Genomic DNA, 18074 nt, shown 5'->3' with positions numbered 1-18074 from the left:
ATGAGGTCGGATGAGAGTTAATATACACGCACTTAGCTCTCCATTCAGAGAGAGATAGGTTTGATGATTTAAGAGGGTGTAAAGCTGATGAGTGAAGAGGATCCATGTGCCCTTCCTTGAGTAGTTGAAATGAATACTCTTTTTTTTTTATTGTTCTTTGTCTCCATGCTGGGCGCAATCCAATTGCCAAACAACTCCAGCATCAATAGTCCCTCATCATGTAGATATTTGATTTTATAATAACTGTCATGATTAGCATTATCGGTCTGTACCGATATATCGATCAGTTATCGGTATAATACATATCGAGCTAACTAATATCAATATACCATCATGCTCTATCGGATAGGTATATACCGTTCGTATTGAACGGTACATTGTATGTGTCAATTACGGAGGACCTGAGGTAAAAAGTCTTACTGCATGATCCTTTAATGTCTCATCACAGAATGCGAAAGTTTATAACACCTTTGATCTGTGGATAACTTACAACTTATTTTGCTGAAGAATCCCCCTGGAAGCTTGTTGGAAGGGTTTTCCTCTAAAATTGCAAGCAATTTTCTTCATTCTTTCTCTCTCTTAAATTAGTGTCTCATTTTGATGCCAAGGAAAACTGGACAAGAAGGAAAAATGCTCTTCCAAGTCTGATTACAGATGTGTCATTTGACAGAAGTGTACATCTGGAACCTTGGCAGAGCTTGTAAATTGGAGTTCACTTTGAGAGACTTCCTACTGCTGCCAACCTACTTTAACAAACTTGGAGAAAATTTACATGATTTTAATGACAGTACACATAGATTCACATGTTGCCAGTCCTCCAGAGACTGAAAAAACAATCTGGAGTAAATGTAAATGAAGTTGGCTTTTTTTTTAACCACATGTCAAGCTCTATAAAAGATACAATATATGCTTTACATTCATGTTCTCAAAGGAATTAAATCAGAGATACACAGCCACAAACCCAGTTCCTGAGTCACATTCTTTGGCACAACACTTGATACAAACACAAGAACTGTCTTGCTAATTTAGACATTATTTTTGATGGTCCTGCTGAAGATGAAAGCAGAAACTGTTTGCATTCTATAACAGGAAGGGACAAGAGCAAAAGCAAAATTTTCTTCTCAGGTATGCATAACATCTATTTTTCCTATAGTGTTATTTACAGCTGGGGTCTTAGAGGCACGCCGTTCATTGTCATCTGATGGTACACTGGACCTCCATTTAGCATGGGCAGCCTCGTCTCTGGCATTGGTTCCTCGTTGGGCTCTCCTTTGGGTATCATGAGTCCTTCAACAGGCGGGCCATGCCTTATATACGAGTGAACTGAAGGGGGAACTGACATCTTCGTCAGAGCTAGAGGACCAAAGCCAGCCATGGTGAGGTTCATTAGGCCCGGTTGGCCCATCGCAAAAGAGAAGCTGGTTGGTGGTCTAAGCTGCTCCATTCCAGGGACGCCAAATGTGCCAAGAGGTGCATGGCCTTCAAACCTCACCAAACCACCTTGGGTCGATTCTGCTCTTGGAAGCAGGCCATGAGGTTGAGGTCCTGCATTTGATGTGGTATTGGAAGGAGAAGAGCTGGGGTGACCACTGTTTCTTGCAGCAGGGACATCGTGGTTGTGTTTGCCCTCATACGTTGTGATGACTGACTTCAGATCATGTGCTGCCCTCTCCACATGTTTTCGAACATTACAACCTGGATGTGTGCACTTATAATAGCTTCTGCAAACACAAGAAAAAGAATCATTCAGGGGAAGTTTCAAAATTCTCTTTCAATAAATGGCCAAATATGCAGAAGTGGATCTAGCAAGGATAAAGTTTGAAATTTGTGTAGTTTCCACAATCAGATTTGCACCACCATTCTGCAAAATCATTGTGATACAGTTCAAAATGATACCTTGGATTTGGATTTCCTTTGACCACCTTCTGTCCATATTTGCGCCAACGATACCCATCATCAAGGATATCAACCTCACTGGTCGTCTGAACCACAACCCTTGGTTCACGAACTGCCCTGGAAGCTGCATTCATCTCAATAGCACTGGTGTCTAGCTTCCTGAAATAGAACATATCCAAGTCACCGTATATTAAAAAAGTATGTGGTTAAATACAGCTCAATTGAGAAATTTCGCTCAAGTTAGCGACAAAAAGTTACTTTTAAAAAAGAACAAATGCTTACAGTCTTTTCGATTCGGTCTCATCTCCCTCACCATCACAGCGCAGTGATACACTGCCATGGGTGGCCTGGTCATCCTCATCTTCACCACTGGACATTGTGGATGAAACATCTATAGCATCTGAGGATAAACGTGGTCCATCTGGTCTCTGTTGCACGGCAGCTGAGGGAGCACAACATTCAGCAGTGACATGGGCAGATGACGTAGCCTCCAGGTCACCCTGCCAATCATGTCCTTCATTCCCCATGTTTCTACCCACCCACATGGGCTTGCTATCAGTAGTCATTTGTGATCCAGGTTGATCTGAACCATCAATTTCTGCATCATTAAATGGGTTGGACAACAAAACACCAGATCGGCGATTTGGAGGAGGCTTGGGATGATTGTGTTCACCCTTGTAGATAATCTCTGTGAAGTGACCCTCTTGAGAGCGTTCCACCTTTTTCTTTACCTGACAGTTTAGATGAGTGCATTTGTAATAACTTCTAGGGTACTCACTACCCTTGACCTGTTTCTGTCCATACTTCCTCCAATTGTAACCATCCTCTGCTGGGGCACCAACAGCCACAGATGATAGCTCTCCTCTAAGGTCTCTGTCTCCTTCCTGTTGTTCATCAAGGGGCAAAGAACGGTCGCTACTCATGAAGGAATCAGGTATAGCATCTTTACTCTCCTGAAGGTTGAATTCTTGTTGGTTTAGGACATGCATAGTGCCAGCTTCTGTAGTTCCCATTTCTTTAGAGTCGCCCGATTGAATTGATACTCTCATACTTGATAATGTTTGTGGCTGACCAAAGTCTGGAGCAACCTATGGTTCATAAATTATCAGTCAAGATCTGTTGGAAACAAAAATCTTTGTAGACTTTGGTTAGCATGGATATCATGCAATTTTTCACAGTAATGTTAGTCCTGCTGATCTACTCAATTTTATAGCCTACACATGCGCAAGCATCAAAAGCAGTATATAGCGAAGGAAAGACCAGAAGCAAAAACTTGCTAGCACTGACATTCCATCAATTTAAATGAAGATTTGATCAGATAGTATGTCCAGATATATTAAGATGAATATTTCATATGTTAACCTGCCATACAAATCTCAAGCAAAAGAAATGAGATTGACCAATTTACTAGCATTACAGAACAAAATAAAAGGGAGAGACAAATGCACGAAATTCCTAAGAAGACAAATAACAACATGACAAAAAAAAAAGCAACAGGAAGAATCATAATAGATAAAAGGTCTGCAGTTTTTCCCACACAAGGATGAATGAACTTACATCCTAACAAGGATTTAATTTCGAATAATACCGTTGGTACCAGGCGGTACGTACCAGTCCGCCAGTAAACCGGTATGCGAACCACCCGTTACCGGGTGGTACTGTCGATTGGGGCTGTTTCCGCCCCGTTACCACCCTAAATCGGTCGGTGACGATCGATTTCAATCATCACAGTCCACTACCGAGTGGTATTAGCCGAGGAGAAGAAAGAAGAAAAAGAAGAAAAGGGAGAAACTGGAGATCCGACGCCGCCCTCCCTTGCCGGACGTCGCAGATGAGATGTCGCCTCCTCGTCTAAGACAACGAGGCCTCAACGTTGTTGGCGACTTCTCCTCATCTGCGTAGGGAGAAGAAGCCTCAGCGATGTTGCCGGGAGAAGAAAACGAGCGTCGTTAAGGTAATGTTTCTTCCCCCCATGCGGTCAGAAGAAATGAGGCGACGATGTCACCCTGTCGCCTTTTTTTACGCGATGAGAAGGAAACCTCACTTTCTTCTCCCCAAGCGGGCAGAAAAACGAGGCAACGTCGAGGTTTCTTCTCCTCATCTGCCTATATATATATATATGTATATATATATATACTGAACGATACACCAAAACATACTGCTCGGTATACTGCACCGTACCGAGCTGAACTCGATACTTTGGTACGGTACGAAATTATAATATTTTTTATAACAAATGGCATTCATGTCCAATGAAGTGAAAGCTTACCTTTAACCTGATATTTCAGTGCAAAATCAACGCATGGAGAAAACTTAAAAGGTTAACATTTTATATAAAGCCTATGAATTGATATTCCTTAACTAAAATTAAGCAAGTATAGATGTTGCCTAAAGATTGTCTTCTCGAGTTATACTCCTCTTATTTGTCTATATAGAATGATATGAACCAAAGATCATATTTTGTCCTAATTTCTCCAAAATTTTAATATGCTTTTCATAAACCTTTTGTGATTATTTCACTAGTCACTAACACATTTCCCTTGTTGGCCACCAATATAGACATGGTTGCTTCTGTATGTCATGTTTCTCCATCAAATGTGGTTAATTTTCCAACTACAACTTTATATAATCTCAATTTAAAAACACTCTTGTGTAAGATAATTAACCATATCAAAATATTTTTTCCCTTTAATTCAAGATAAGATAGTTACTGGGGTTTCTTGGCAAAGAATGTCTTTAATTAGGCTGGAACGAAAAATATGACGGGGATTTGTGGGTGACATCAAATAATTCACAATATTTCCTAGAAGACATCCAGAGAAGGAGCTATAGGTCCGCGCAAATATGATTTGAATATACATCAATTCTTGAGCTCCGCAGTTATCCATTAGATTCAAGTTTTCATTCTGTAACTGCATCCAGTTTCTGAAAAAGTCCCATTGTTTTGGACTTTCCAACTTCAACAAGGTTACCTGTAGTAAACCCATCAAAATTGGACCTTGCCCAGTGGCTCTGGAAGTCCAACCAAGACAAAAAGACTAGAATTACATGAAAGATAATCTTATACTTTTCAAAGTCATTGAGTTGTGGGCCACAATACAGACTCCTGAATACATTATTTCAATAAAGATGTCAAAAAGTAAGCACAAGCTACAGGTCATCCTCAATTGTGAATTGTTACCCTTATGCTAACTTTTTTGTCAGAAAGAGACATGTACAGATAACAAACCAGGACCTGCATTGCTTTCAGATAACATATAAGCCTTGATCATCAGCATTAATATGACTTTACATGGATTAATGGTTCTTTATTATGACCTCAATATGCATTTCAATAGAATGCAGATAAAGTGGAGTTACCTTCATTTCAGAACTTGAATAAAATGAGTGTGATTCCAAGGGGGGCTTGAAAGCAAATGCTTCAGGAACATCTTCAAGTAGGTCATCACGTTTAATAGAAGCTGCTGAGACTGACACTGACAGCGGGCCTGTGTTATTGTTCCGAGCAAAAAGAAGCTTGCCTGTGGTGGGAGATGGTTGAGCCTAAAGAAATTGATCAATAAAAATAGGTTGGGCATTATCATATAAAGATATTCAGATGATAATAAGTGACTATATTACCCTTTTTTTTTCAATTTAATGATTAAATATCTAACTGGCTTTCAAAAGTAAATTTACATTCATGGCACCATATTTCATCCTCAATGACATAAGATATTCTGGCATTTCTGCAACTAATCACAAAGATTGAATTTGTTTCTGGAGTTTAGTCAAGTATAATATAAACATAACTATCTTGAAAAAGTCTTGAATTGGCTACCTTCATGATGCACATCCCACAGCCATCTCGATCCCCTGTCATTGTGTTATGCTTGGCATGCCATGGTAGTATGTGGTACATTCTCAGAAGGTGAAAAAATAAGTAAAATAAAACTAAACTAAAACACCAAGAAGGTAGGTCTATGTTCCCTGAAATTCCCAAAACATTTAAGGATATTTGTTCCATGTTATCATAGCCAAGAAACTCAAATAGTCTAGGTTTATGCCAAAGGCAATGCAAAAAGCCTCCTTGTTCAATAGAACTTTGGGTCTTCAACCTAGGATGTTGCAAAACTTGCTAACACATTGACAGCACAATAAGCAAAAAAAACCAACATCCGAAGCATAATATCCTAAAATGCAGCTACTTGTTTACTTCTGAATCATATCTTGTGAAAAGCCTACTGTTACACAAACTGATAATTTTCGGTAAGAAGTCATACCAAAGAATTACAGAGAAAAACCGGAGACTCCAACAATGTTGTAGGGCTTAGACCCGGTGGAATTGTCAGATATGGAGACCGGACACCTGAGGATGATGCATCCATGTTAGCTTGTCCGATGCAAGCAGTATTGAGCTTCGGCACATTAAACCCACTAGCAGCCATCCTCTCAGCAAGTCCTCCATGCGAGTTCAATTTATGAGCTCCAGACCAATTTGGTTCCAGCGGGTGATCATTTGATGCCTCACCCCCCTCCACTTTTGTAGCCCTATCCACCTTTTCCGTCTCCGGTGCATTTGGAGGCGTCTCATTTTCCTTCCCTGATAACAAATCCGAGAATGATCTGGAACCGAACTCCTCATTCAAAAAGTTTGAGATTAAGGTTCTTGGGCTGGGATTCGGAAGCGTCCAGTCCTCCATCATGGCGGTCTTGTCGTCCATCCCACCAGTGATCGATTCAATTCTGCTCCCGATACAGATAGTAAGTCGTGTCAGATCTGCAAAGACAAACCACGGAAGGTCCAATAAAGTTGAAACCAAATCGCAGAAGATTGTTTCAATGCGCAAGCAACGATCGATGCCCACCTTGGGTTCCACCTCAGATCAAAATCCGATTTTGAAGATTCCTCAAGAATCCCACGAAGGACAAACGATGATCAACCCAAAAGTTCAAACCACCAAAAATTACATGTACGACATGATCAACCCAGCGAGCCAGATCTTCCAAAAATCCGGAGAATATATCAAAGTAAAGGTCAATTAGAACACAAAAGAACCCTAAAGGGCCAAGACCATACGAGACGAAGATGGTAGCAGCAGAAAAGTTCCGAACTTTGAGGGAAATGGAGCAAATCCGAATCAATCACCGCATGAAGCTATCAGAAGAGAGGGGGAAATGCCATTTTCACTAGAAAAACAGCAACCCGAGCAAACGGGATGAACCCAACCACATCAACACAGGGAGGTACAGAAGGCGTCGGAACCAACCATCGACGGCCACTCCTCTGAGCTCGGTCAGTCTCTTAAATCCACAGAAACAGAAGAAGAGAAGCAGCAGAGAGGGGACAAAGACCTGACACAAAACATGAGATCTTTCCTTCTTCCGTCCTTTCTTCTGTTGGGAAATCAAACAATTCCTGCAGCAATCTCTTCTTTTTACTTCTTCTAGAACGGACACAAAGAGATACCCAGCCCCAGAGAGCGGTTTGACCGAGATAGAGACGAGAAATAGGAAGGATTCGAGAGAGTGAGAGAGAGAGAAGCATTCAGTGGCGAGCTCGTTCTTATCCTCGTCCTCCGCCCTATCTTTTCTGCTGCTCCCTCCCCCTTCTTGTTTCCCGTTTTCCTGTTGCTTTTTCGTCTAATTTCATATGCATGTCTTTTTCTCTCACTTCATATCCTTGCGAGGGGCATATATGAAAGTTTCGGGTTGACAGGGGTGTATATTGGATTATGTCAAAAGGCCAAAGGTGGATATGGCTACTGTGATTGAGGGTATGGATAAAGTTTTCGACTTTATTAGGGGGTTAAGTATAAATTACAACTACGCTTTGGGATTTGTGCGGGTCGTGATTTTTTATTCGATGATGGGAGATGGGAAGGGCGTCGGGAACGGAGCCGTGCATGTGGAGGCGATGCCACGTGGTCGAGCAACAGCCGTCCATCCGTCGAAGGAGAGGGGAACGGATCCATAGGATGTCATGACCGAGACAGGATCCAGGTTTCGCTACACGCCTGTTGGCACTCGCGATGCCATTGCAGTGGAAAGCCTGTTCCCTGTTGGGTGCACGCAACAGCAAATCCCCACGCGGTCCATTTCAATCGATGAAGAACAGATGACGAGCGTGTCTTCGACCCATTGACCGGTTTTGTTTTGGGGTTGCGAACGTTGCTTCGTCACAAAGCTTACGTGTTTTAAGCTGCAAACTCGCTCGCCGACGATCGACCCAACTGTCGCGTCTCAATCATGATATGGAATTAACGAACAGTGGAGGCATCATTATCTCGACCCCAGCACAGCGAATCTTGATCCTGTGGAAGAAGCCCATGTGCTCATGTCATCAAATTCCACGACACCATCTCATGTCATCATCCCATGGCCTCACCAACGCACGTACTCGACCGCGGTTCGGCTCGAAACAAGAACCGGACCGTCTCAAAACCAAAATTCGAACCAATCAAAATTGATTCGGTTTGAGACAAAGAACCAAACCAAAATTCAAACCAGCATCGTTACGGTTCGATTCGATTCGATTCGATTCCGGTTCCACCCCCTTGGAAGCAACTCTAGTTTGATTCCTAACATACTAAAAAAATATTAAATGTTAAATATTAATACAAAAATGAACAATGATGAGAAGGACAGAAACACAGGAGAGGAGAAGAAATGCACTGCACAAAGACAAGAACAGTCAGTTGGGGAGCTAAGAGAAGAAACAAACCATATATACTTGATTAACAACTCAGAACTTACAGGGCACAACTTCCATAGGCCAACAAAAGAAATCCACTCATTGTTCTTGAAACTAATATATGACATTCTTCCAAGAGATCATGCCATTTATTTGGTGTGATGATGATGGCAGCATTTCTCTTGCCATGTATAAAAAGACATCTGATACTTTTTTTAAGTAGTTCACATGTGCCATATGTATTCAGTATTAATCTCCAGAATGTAATACAATGTATGCTAATGTCTTCTGATGGCAATATGTTTACAAACTAAACCACAAATAGACACCATCTTATAGGAGATATTACATGTCGTCGGTAAACTGGCCCAAAAAATATGAAATCCTATCCCTTCAATTATTTGAACAAATTGTCAAAGAATAACTACTGTAGGAACAAAACACATTGAAGCAATTTGTTGACAGTCCTTCATCCTTACCACCCAAATAATATATGGAAAAAAAGAATGACACCTGTATTCTACTGTAGATGTAATTTTTCTCCACAAAAACAAAAAGGCATCCTACTATATGGCAGCACAAATGTATAAAATATTTTCTAATGAAACTTCCATATGCATGTTTTCCTCTTTTACTTGATAATTCATTCGGTGAACTAGATCTCGGGGTCATCCGCCAATAGTCGAATTGCCATTTTCTGACTGGGATGCATCTGAAGCAGCATCATCGATTGCCAAGTCGGAAATGCTCTCTGCAACAGCACTTCCATCTCCGTCAGATGGAGCTGTCTGTGATACAGAATCCTCTTCTGATGGTTCAAAGTTTTCTCCAGTTTGCTGCAGACTCCAATACATGATACTGGCAGTAAGAGTAAGAATCATCTTCTGGTTTACCTGTCATAAGGACACAACATAAATGTTCAGCATGTGGATAAGATTATTTAGAAAACTGCATATCCTTGGTTCTAAACGAGAGGAAAATGGTAATCCAAATAATAATTGAAATATACAATTATTGGAATGTAACATAACTACAAGTGGCCTGTTATGGTCCTTAACGAGAGACACATAACTACCACCGACACATTATGCAATTTGCTTCTGATCATTTACTGGAATTTGCATGTAAAGCCATACTAGTGAACATGTATCACTGGAAAATTGAAGTTACACTATTTCTACCTCGATGATATCCTCAGGCAACAAAAAGACAGAGCAGCCAAGCTTTCTCGCAACAGTGATGATATATGTGGCATTCAACTTCTTCTCTTCATCTGCATCCATTTAATGTTATATAGTAAGCTAGTCAGGATATGGGCAGCTGGAACTGCAAAAATTAAGGGTAAAAAAATATTCCAGTTATGTACTCGTTTTTCCTCTCATATTCACTCACCATACAAGATGAATACAAATTCCTTTTGCAGATAAAAAGAAAATATTGGATAATTATTTGACTAAAGAGCATACCACTTTCACCCGTTGCAACAAGCTTCCAATTTACAGTCCTTGGTTTTACAGCACTAAGAAGCTCGAGTAAAAATATTCCATATGACAAGTTCTTATCCTGTAAGGGCAAAACAAAATAATTTGGAGAACATGAGAATTTGACTGCTGAATTAGTCGAGATGGGGTGAGCATACCTTGAAACTCTCCATTTGAGGTGTTCTGGCTGAACCCTTCACCTTGCTATTGGCCCAATTTAGAATATCAACATCTGATATCTCTTTTCCTTGGGAGTGATATCTCAAGTTCTTTAAAAGTTTAAGAATATTGAATCTCATCAACTGCCACAAATAAGCTGAAGAAATCAAGTGGTAGTTGTCATACAATGTTGATCAAATATTCAGTATCTGTCTTTAAAACTCAGGAACAACAGTAATTGAAGCAAGTTAAATCAAACTAATCAAAAGCACATCAAAAATTTTCACACAACATAATTGGTTATCTGAGAGTTGGAAAATGTTTCCCATATAAACAATTGATACTACTAGATGAATATGGTTCATTATAGTTTAAGAACCAGCATATACCACTTCCATGGAGCTATTTGACAGCAATTTAAAAGTAAAAAACCAACTTGAAAGCAAATGCAACAAATGGCGTGCCAAAAACCTACCTGAGAGGCGATGAAACCTAAATAAGACAATTGACTGATGAAATATTATGATAGCTGCTTTATTTGAGACAACATATAATGGCAATCATTTACTTTGAAACAAGGTCATATGGATGTCAAGATAAGCTCAGCAAGATTTAACTAATCAGAATGCAGCATGAACAATACTTGAATATAAAAATCTCATGTTCCATGTCTTTGACGTATAAGCATGTTCAGTATATGGCCATATTAGGCTAGCATACCTGAAATGAAAATCTCTACATGATAACCTATTTATTGAATTCTCATCTAGCTCATATACATCAGTTTTAAATATTCTCAAGTTTACAAGATACAAAAAGCTTATATAGCAATTCAAGTGACTTCGCAATTAAGAGAAACAAGAATTAAATCCTTTAATCAGTCATCTTAGTTAGGCTTCCTAGTACAGCATGCTAAAGAGAAACTGTTGATCTGTGCAGCCAAAATTCAAAAACAAAGAATTCATTGCTGATAGAAGAACCTATTCCACCATCACCAGAAAATTTCCCATTGATAAGGAAATACGTCAGTCCATATTGGACTACTAAAGTTCAAGTATTTACAAGTACTTGCATGAGTTTTTATGTGCTTGTCATATGTGCAAAACAACAAGGTTGTCAAGAAGGAATATTTACTCAGTAGTTCTTTAAAGGTGTTGTAGTTCGGTAAAGGCGTGACAATTATCCAGAAATATAATATGAACAGGGGCAAAATCAGAAGTAATACTAATGTTACAGATGAAAATTTAGATATGAATTTCAGTAAAGGTGCAAAGGCACAAAGGACAATCCAAAAGATACTAAAGTGAAACAAACTCACCAAGAATGAGCTTCTTATTTCCTTGGACAATGTCATTGCCAGCAACATTTATAAGCGAAAAATTCAACTCCTTGCCAATCTTTATAATTTGGTTGCAATTTTCCACTTTTCTAAATGGCATCTTAATTGGAGGTTTAGTTGCATGCTTCCAGTTAACTAATCCAGGAGACACTTTGTCAAGTACTTCTAAAAGAACCCATCTGCATATATCATTGTTATCATTTCAGAAGCTTAAAAGATAAGCCATTTCATCAATTAAAAATGTTCTTACCCATTCCTGACATCCTCAAACAAATTATTAACATATGTAGCAATTCCAAGACTGTTAATCCATAACCGAAAGGCTCTCTCATCTCTGGATACTTGGATATCATCCGGCATCATTTGAGATAGGGAAATCGACTTAGTGTCAGTGGATAGACCATTCCTGCACACATTACATGATTAGGATACTATAACTAACCTACATCAAAGAAATAAACAGAATAACTCAATAGATGGAACAAAAAATATAGCTGAAAGAAATTTGTATGTTGAGCAGTTATCATCTTTAGCGGTCAAGTTTAAGTAGTTCAGGCAAATAATAAAGAGACATGTTCTACAAGACTTCATTCAATCTGAATTTGGCAAACAATGATTATTTGGTGATGATTTTACGGTGTGACACAAAGAAAGGAATACACTAACATTGTGTCTCTTCTGATATTAAACATAGATATGATTAAGAAAGGAAAGACTCATACAACGCAAATTTCAAAAGATTTTACAACTTAACTGAGATACATTCTTTTGAAGAACATGATTGCATATAAGAACTGAAAATAGAGGATTTTTACAGTCTACAACCTAATCCAAGAAAATTAATGATCGCAGGGTTATACGCCATAAGCATTGTAATTACAACCAACAAGATGGATGTTAGGAGGCAAACAAAGACAGATTCCAGAATGCAACCCACTTTGCTGGCCGCACTTTCTTTAAAAGCATTTCACATTCTCATGTTATGCATGCCTAGAACAAATGTAAATTAAGAGTCCTGAGAAAAGTGAGCTTCATGGAGTAGTTGGACTACATACTGAAAAGTCCATGAAAGCTGGCCATCTTATGAGGCCAACCAAAACTCAAAAAACACACAAGAGAAGCTTAGTACTCTGTCGTTTTTCTTAGATTACTGGATCTTGTTTAGCACTTCAGCCTGTGAATACGTATGACACAAGGAAAGAAAAGCTGTGAGTTCTGACCTATGCTGGAATATCTGAGCAACAAATGCAAGGTTCAGATTAGGAGAGCCTTCAACAATGTCTTTTTCACTTAGATACCGTTTGCAATCCAGCTTTTCAGCTTGTTCAAGTACTATTTTTGCCCTTTCATTGGGATCTTTAGTATCCAAAACAGCTGGGCTGGAATGTTCAGGTGCAAGAGCATTAAGAAGGTAAGCATATGCCTCACCATCCTGTAAAACAATCATCATGAGATACGAAAAGCAGCATTATAGATAAACAATGGCTCTATGATAGAACGTCAAGAATCACTGATAAGGAAAAAACAAGTTACTCAGATAGAGCTGCCAGAGAACTTATATAGTGAAGAATATGCTCAATCCAAAAAGTAACTCAAAGAGTCATCTTATTTTCTCCTAATGAATGATCAATAGAAATCTATGATTCAAATGGTATTGATGCAAGATCACATGAACCTTAGAAGCAGCAACCATGGTTTATGATATGAGTCCAAGTGCTGCTCATTTATGTCCTAGAAATGATGATATGATATACTTGTTTATGCTTGTTACCCCTACGACTGATTTTCTGCCTGAACGATGACTTTATAGGTTTCCTATAACTTAAAATGGTAGGACTGCACAAAGCATAATGTATTATTCTGTTGCAAAAATGTATCTCTAGACAATGTAATCTTGAACATCACGCAACTAACAAAATAGTTGGTGCTGAAGCACTAGAGATGTTTTTAATATATATAAGCTGTATTAAGATACAGTGCAATCATACCATAGAGAGGGACCTCTACTCCTAGTGAAAACAAAAACATCATTTATATTATTATCCTGGTAAAATTTCAAGAAGAAACTAATTTAAACAGAACCACAAGATTACAGAAACTTTATGATTTGTTTATGCAAAATAAAGTAATTCCCTTTGCTGATGACTTAAGCCTGCAACAGGGTCCAGCCACACATGAGTTTCATACAATGATCATTATATGGAAGAAAGAGAATAGACATGCTATATCAAACCCTAGTCTTAAAAGAAGATTTCCTGTTGAGAACACACATGACCATAGCTCTACTTGCATGCTGAGAAAGCCTCCATAATTGATCTCATGTTGCTAAAATCATTTTTAAAATCTAAAAGAAAAAAAAAGTTTCAACAAAAAAGAGCTCAAGGCCACTTTAGTTTGTACCTTCACATCAGAAGAAAAATTTGTTACAGTTTTCTTGTATCCTGCTTTCTTTAGATGAAAATTCATCCATTTTAGTAACAATTTCTCGGGTCCCAAGCTCATTAATTCCTCCATGTCCTGTAACATGAAACCAGCACATGGCAAGTTGTTACCCAGCATATTCATCCAAATCTAAAAAAGAAAAAACATTAAAAAAAGTCTTTTTCTTAACCTTGCTGTCATCTACCAACTCCATCAGCTGTGGTGTCTTCTTGAGGTTCAGATCTGCCAAGAGTTGTATCTGATAAAAGGGCAAGAAAGAATGATATTACTGATGTCTCTATAGAAAAAGTCACAATGACTAATTAGCTTCCCCTTTCAGGGAGGAAAGCTACTGCAAAACCAGCAACCTAAGCCAGCAAAATATAATGAATAATAATGAAACACGACACTCTTCCTTTCTAAGGTACCATGTCTATTACATGAAAGCACTTCAAAAATACAAAAAAGGCAAAAAAGTTCTGTTGCTTACCTTTATAATTTGAGATATCAAGCCAAGCACCAAGTGAGGCTGCATAGAAATTCAAACTATTGAGTTCTCACAAACGGAAAATAAAGTGAAATTGCTAATAGAGAAAGGTGAACTGATACTTAAGTAAATATGCAATCACTGGAAGTCACAAGCAAGAATCTTACAAAGAATGATGTTTTATTAAGGAAGAAAAAGGAACGCTGCGGACCATTGTCTGAATTTCCCAAAGAAAAGAAGGCAGGAAGTAATACATATATTTGTAATGAAAAGTAATTAGTTTAAACTGAATAGAACAATTAAATAGTGTATGCTATATCTCAAAGTACATTGGAATTATAAAGAACATTAATATTACATTCTAGGACATATAGCTACAAATTAGAAAAGCAAATAGGCATCTAAAATCATTACACAACATTTAACCACCAAAAACAACAGGAACATAACAGTAAGGTTCCCCTTGTCGAAGACAGATGGTGCACTTATATAATAAGACAATCAAGAAAAGACTTACACATGAACATATCAGAAAAAACCAAAAATAGCTTCTTTTTTTTTTTTCCTTTTCACAAACTACTGCAATTTTTAGGAAAAATACTGACTGACATTATCCTTTTGACTTACCCGCCCTTCAATCAAGTCCTGTGTTCCAATATTGACGACAGTGCAACCAATAGCCTTCGCAGAGTTGAGGCAAAGAGTGTGATTTTCATTTCGCTCCCATGGATTGAGTACTCCTTTTGTATTGATCGCCCTCTCATCAATAGTGCCCGGCACCGCAACGTTGATCAATTTACTAAAATCAGAAAAAAGAAGTGTCAATCAATAAAGACAATGGATGTAAGTTTAAGTAAATCTCTTACTACCTTTACCTAACGAAGGTGAACATTGAATATGCAAATTTGTGATGTACAGCCACAATAGTATCGATCTTAGTTACTTGATTTTATTCCATTATATTAGCTTAAATATGAGAAATTCAATCAACTAAATCATGATCAAATTAGTTCACTCGATAATCAACAAAATTTTATCAGGGCCTCGAAATATATACCATAGGAGAACACCATCTCTGACAAGGTTGAAAAGTTCATTAGATGCAGGATCCAATGGAAGGTATTTCTTTAAAAATGAGTCTTCTCCAAGATAACTGTTGATGTGTGCCACATAAGATGCCTTCTCAGATTCATTTATGGTGTGCAAGAGCGTAGTCGTGGTGGCCTTCAAGAACGAGGATGAGTTCTTCATTTCACCTGATTTTTCTGCCACACGAGCTTGCAGATTCAGATATGCCTGCACAATTCATTGGCCATGGTGCATCAGTTCCAGCTTCCTATTCTTTTCTTCCAGAGAAATTACATGAACAAAGGTAAGGAAGTAAGCCTCACCTGAAGGAATGATTCGAAGTCCAATTCATGCGAGGTTTCAGCGTAGGATTCGGCTAAAATGCCTGCAATCTCTTGCTCAGTAACCACATCTTTGAGACCCTTCAGCTTTCCCATCAACGGGGGCAGATCTCCTACAATCACATGCCCTGACTCCCTTTTGGTGGAAAGAAACTAGACAATGCAAGACCATCCCAACACAAGAAATTTATTCCTCGAATCAAAACCAAAATCATATCCCAAAAAAAAAAGGCAATGACATTTGGTGAGGGATTGCTTACTTTGGATTTAAGGCCTCGAAGCTCGACCTGCGTGAACTGATTCTGGAGCCAGGGATCGGAGACAAGAACGCCGACGAAATTTGACATTTTCCAACCGAATCAATCACCTACTCCGGATTTCTAGCCGCTTAAGCTATGAAAATTCGATCCCGTCTTGTTGCTAAGTTCAGATGGTAATCCCAAAACCAAGCTCCGGCCTCAAAGACACTATCTCCTCCCGATCCAAGATCGCAACTTTCTCCACTCCTGACCACAACGAACGCGATTAGGACATTAAAGAAAAATCCAAGAATCAAGAAACCACGCAAGCGACGCCTTCATCCCAAGAAAACCAAATTGAAGGTCGACGGAGAGGAAGCCGACCTGGGATGGGATTCACGCCGAGAAAGTGAAAACTTCCTTCTTTCTCGGTCCCTCGTCTCTCTTATCACCGCTGCAAACGCCACAACTTTTTCGTCCCTCCTTTCGCTCCTCCCTTGTCGTCGTCGTTCTTGGCGATTCCCGCAATCGTGGGGGCGGGGGAATGATGGTGGGGGGCACCGACTCTTTCGATCGCCCTGCCGAATGCCAAAGGTATATCGAACGAAATTAAGCCTCCGCATCATATACGTGTCAAAATTACCTTGTGGGACCCGCCTGCCTCTACTCTTCCAGCTATTTATGGAACCGGTAAACTACTTGGGTAAAACTACATTCGGGTGGAAAATTATTTCCTCACATACACGGACTCCCGGAGTCCGAGGCGACCTGCGGGCCCTACCATGACTGAAATATATATATATATATATGTATATGTATATATACGTATATATACATATATACACCGAAAAAGTAGAGTGGCTTAGCCGTGGAGGTCAGGACACAGTTCACCGCCCAAATCGAGGCAGCACCACGTCAGCTCCGTCCCTAACTTGGATTATTGTTGACGATGCTGCCGATTTCGACCACCGCCCGTCCAATCATGTATATGAATAGCATTCATCCTTGAAAACCCATGCAAGCTAAAGCCCAATATAAATGTGTCCTATGCCCAAATTATACTTCAATCTAATAATAAAATAAAATATATATATAGGATGGGTTCTTTATAGGTAATTAGGCTCGTATGGCTCTAATGTAGCGACTCAGAGTTTTCTATATCCCCTTAGATAACTATAATGGTGTAGTGGTATTATGATTCCTATCAATTCTTCCGAGGTGAAAAAAATTCACCTCCCAATGAAAATTAATATACCACTCTAGGAGGCCAAGGTCTATTAATCACAACTCCTCTTTTAAAATCCATGTATCCTTAAGGTTAGATTGTCCATGCTATGATACCAAATATCTGGGTTCCTAATCGTGAGAGAGATTATAAGATAATCATCTAAGATGTGATATGATCTTTTACCCTTGAGGATTCTCTGCTCACTTAGGCCTCTCACCTAAGAGTTCTCGATGGTTACAAGTACTTAATTTTTGAAAAATTTATCCAAATGAAGTATCACTTCATCTAGTTCCTTCTAGAAGATAAAGCTCTTAAACTTAAGAAGATTTAAGAAAATGGAAACCCTATTAATATGCTAAGTAAGACAATGACCATTGATAAATTGAAATTGTGTTCAACTTCGATTGTCTGCATGAGTGGGGGAATGCTAAGTTGTTGCATTGATCTAGTGTGAAGACATGATTAAAATCAATCTTCAAGTGGGAGATTGTTAAAGTCATCTTTGACTTAATAAAAGTATTATTAAAAATCATCTTTTTAACTTGATAAAAGAGGTTATAATCACTTATTTGTTTTATGACTATAAACCAAGGTTCGTCATATCGTACCGTACCGGCGTTTCGACCCGGGCTCGGTACAGTACGGTACTGGTGTATTGGGCGGTACATCAGGGCGTATCAAGCGATACACCCTGGTGTACCGAACAATTTTATACTTTTTTTTTCATATTGTAGCAATACTA

The 18074-nt window shown here is 38.9% G+C and overlaps 2 protein-coding genes across 4 annotated transcripts; both read right to left on the bottom strand.

Annotated features, from left to right (window-relative positions):
* Nucleotides 1–889: 889 nt before the first annotated feature.
* Nucleotides 890–7500, bottom strand: LOC135675736 (probable WRKY transcription factor 34). Of its 3 annotated transcripts, none has more exons than XM_065186194.1 (6): nt 7231–7500; nt 6159–6655; nt 5257–5439; nt 2179–2984; nt 1897–2055; nt 890–1721 (listed from the first exon to the last, which is right to left on the bottom strand). In XM_065186194.1, exons 1-6 carry the CDS (start codon nt 7421–7423, stop codon nt 1160–1162), a joined length of 2400 nt encoding a protein of 799 aa, XP_065042266.1. In that variant the 5' UTR covers nt 7424–7500; the 3' UTR covers nt 890–1159. The 3 variants fall into 3 exon arrangements, with proteins under 3 accessions (XP_065042266.1, XP_065042267.1, XP_065042268.1); XM_065186195.1 differs by having other exon boundaries at nt 6744–7288; XM_065186196.1 differs by having other exon boundaries at nt 7146–7280.
* Nucleotides 7501–8819: 1319 nt separating this feature from the next.
* On the bottom strand, nt 8820–16685 carry LOC135675734 (fimbrin-5-like). The gene is made up of 15 exons (XM_065186189.1): nt 16489–16685; nt 16126–16371; nt 15848–16018; nt 15514–15752; nt 15084–15255; nt 14460–14498; nt 14160–14228; nt 13949–14065; nt 12769–12980; nt 11799–11954; nt 11528–11727; nt 10209–10366; nt 10036–10132; nt 9751–9842; nt 8820–9462 (listed from the first exon to the last, which is right to left on the bottom strand). The coding sequence occupies exons 2-15, from the start codon at nt 16210–16212 to the stop codon at nt 9238–9240; spliced, it is 2034 nt and encodes a 677-aa protein (XP_065042261.1). The 5' UTR covers nt 16213–16371; nt 16489–16685; the 3' UTR covers nt 8820–9237.
* Between the last annotated feature and the right edge of the window lie 1389 nt (nt 16686–18074).

The sequence above is a fragment of the Musa acuminata genome, chromosome BXJ1-6, assembly GCF_036884655.1.
Source record: "Musa acuminata AAA Group cultivar baxijiao chromosome BXJ1-6, Cavendish_Baxijiao_AAA, whole genome shotgun sequence".
In the NCBI taxonomy this organism is placed as follows: Eukaryota; Viridiplantae; Streptophyta; class Magnoliopsida; order Zingiberales; family Musaceae; genus Musa; species Musa acuminata.
Note: the sequence above shows the minus strand (reverse complement) of the source record. Positions and strands in the feature narration are given on the sequence as shown.

Coding starts and splice junctions, on each gene's coding strand:
- LOC135675734 (XM_065186189.1), bottom strand. CDS start 16,212: ATGTCAAATTTCGTCGGCGTTCTTGTCTCCGATCCCTGGCTCCAGAAT. Junction 12,981..13,948: donor ATTTTTCTTCTGATGTGAAG/GTACAAACTAAA, acceptor ATTGTTTTACAG/GATGGTGAGGCATATGCTTA. Junction 10,367..11,527: donor AAATAAGAAGCTCATTCTTG/GTGAGTTTGTTT, acceptor TGATTTCTTCAG/CTTATTTGTGGCAGTTGATG.
- LOC135675736 (XM_065186194.1), bottom strand. CDS start 7,423: ATGCTTCTCTCTCTCTCACTCTCTCGAATCCTTCCTATTTCTCGTCTC. Junction 6,656..7,230: donor GATCTCATGTTTTGTGTCAG/GTCTTTGTCCCC, acceptor TTGTCTTTGCAG/ATCTGACACGACTTACTATC. Junction 2,056..2,178: donor GAGACCGAATCGAAAAGACT/GTAAGCATTTGT, acceptor GTTCTATTTCAG/GAAGCTAGACACCAGTGCTA.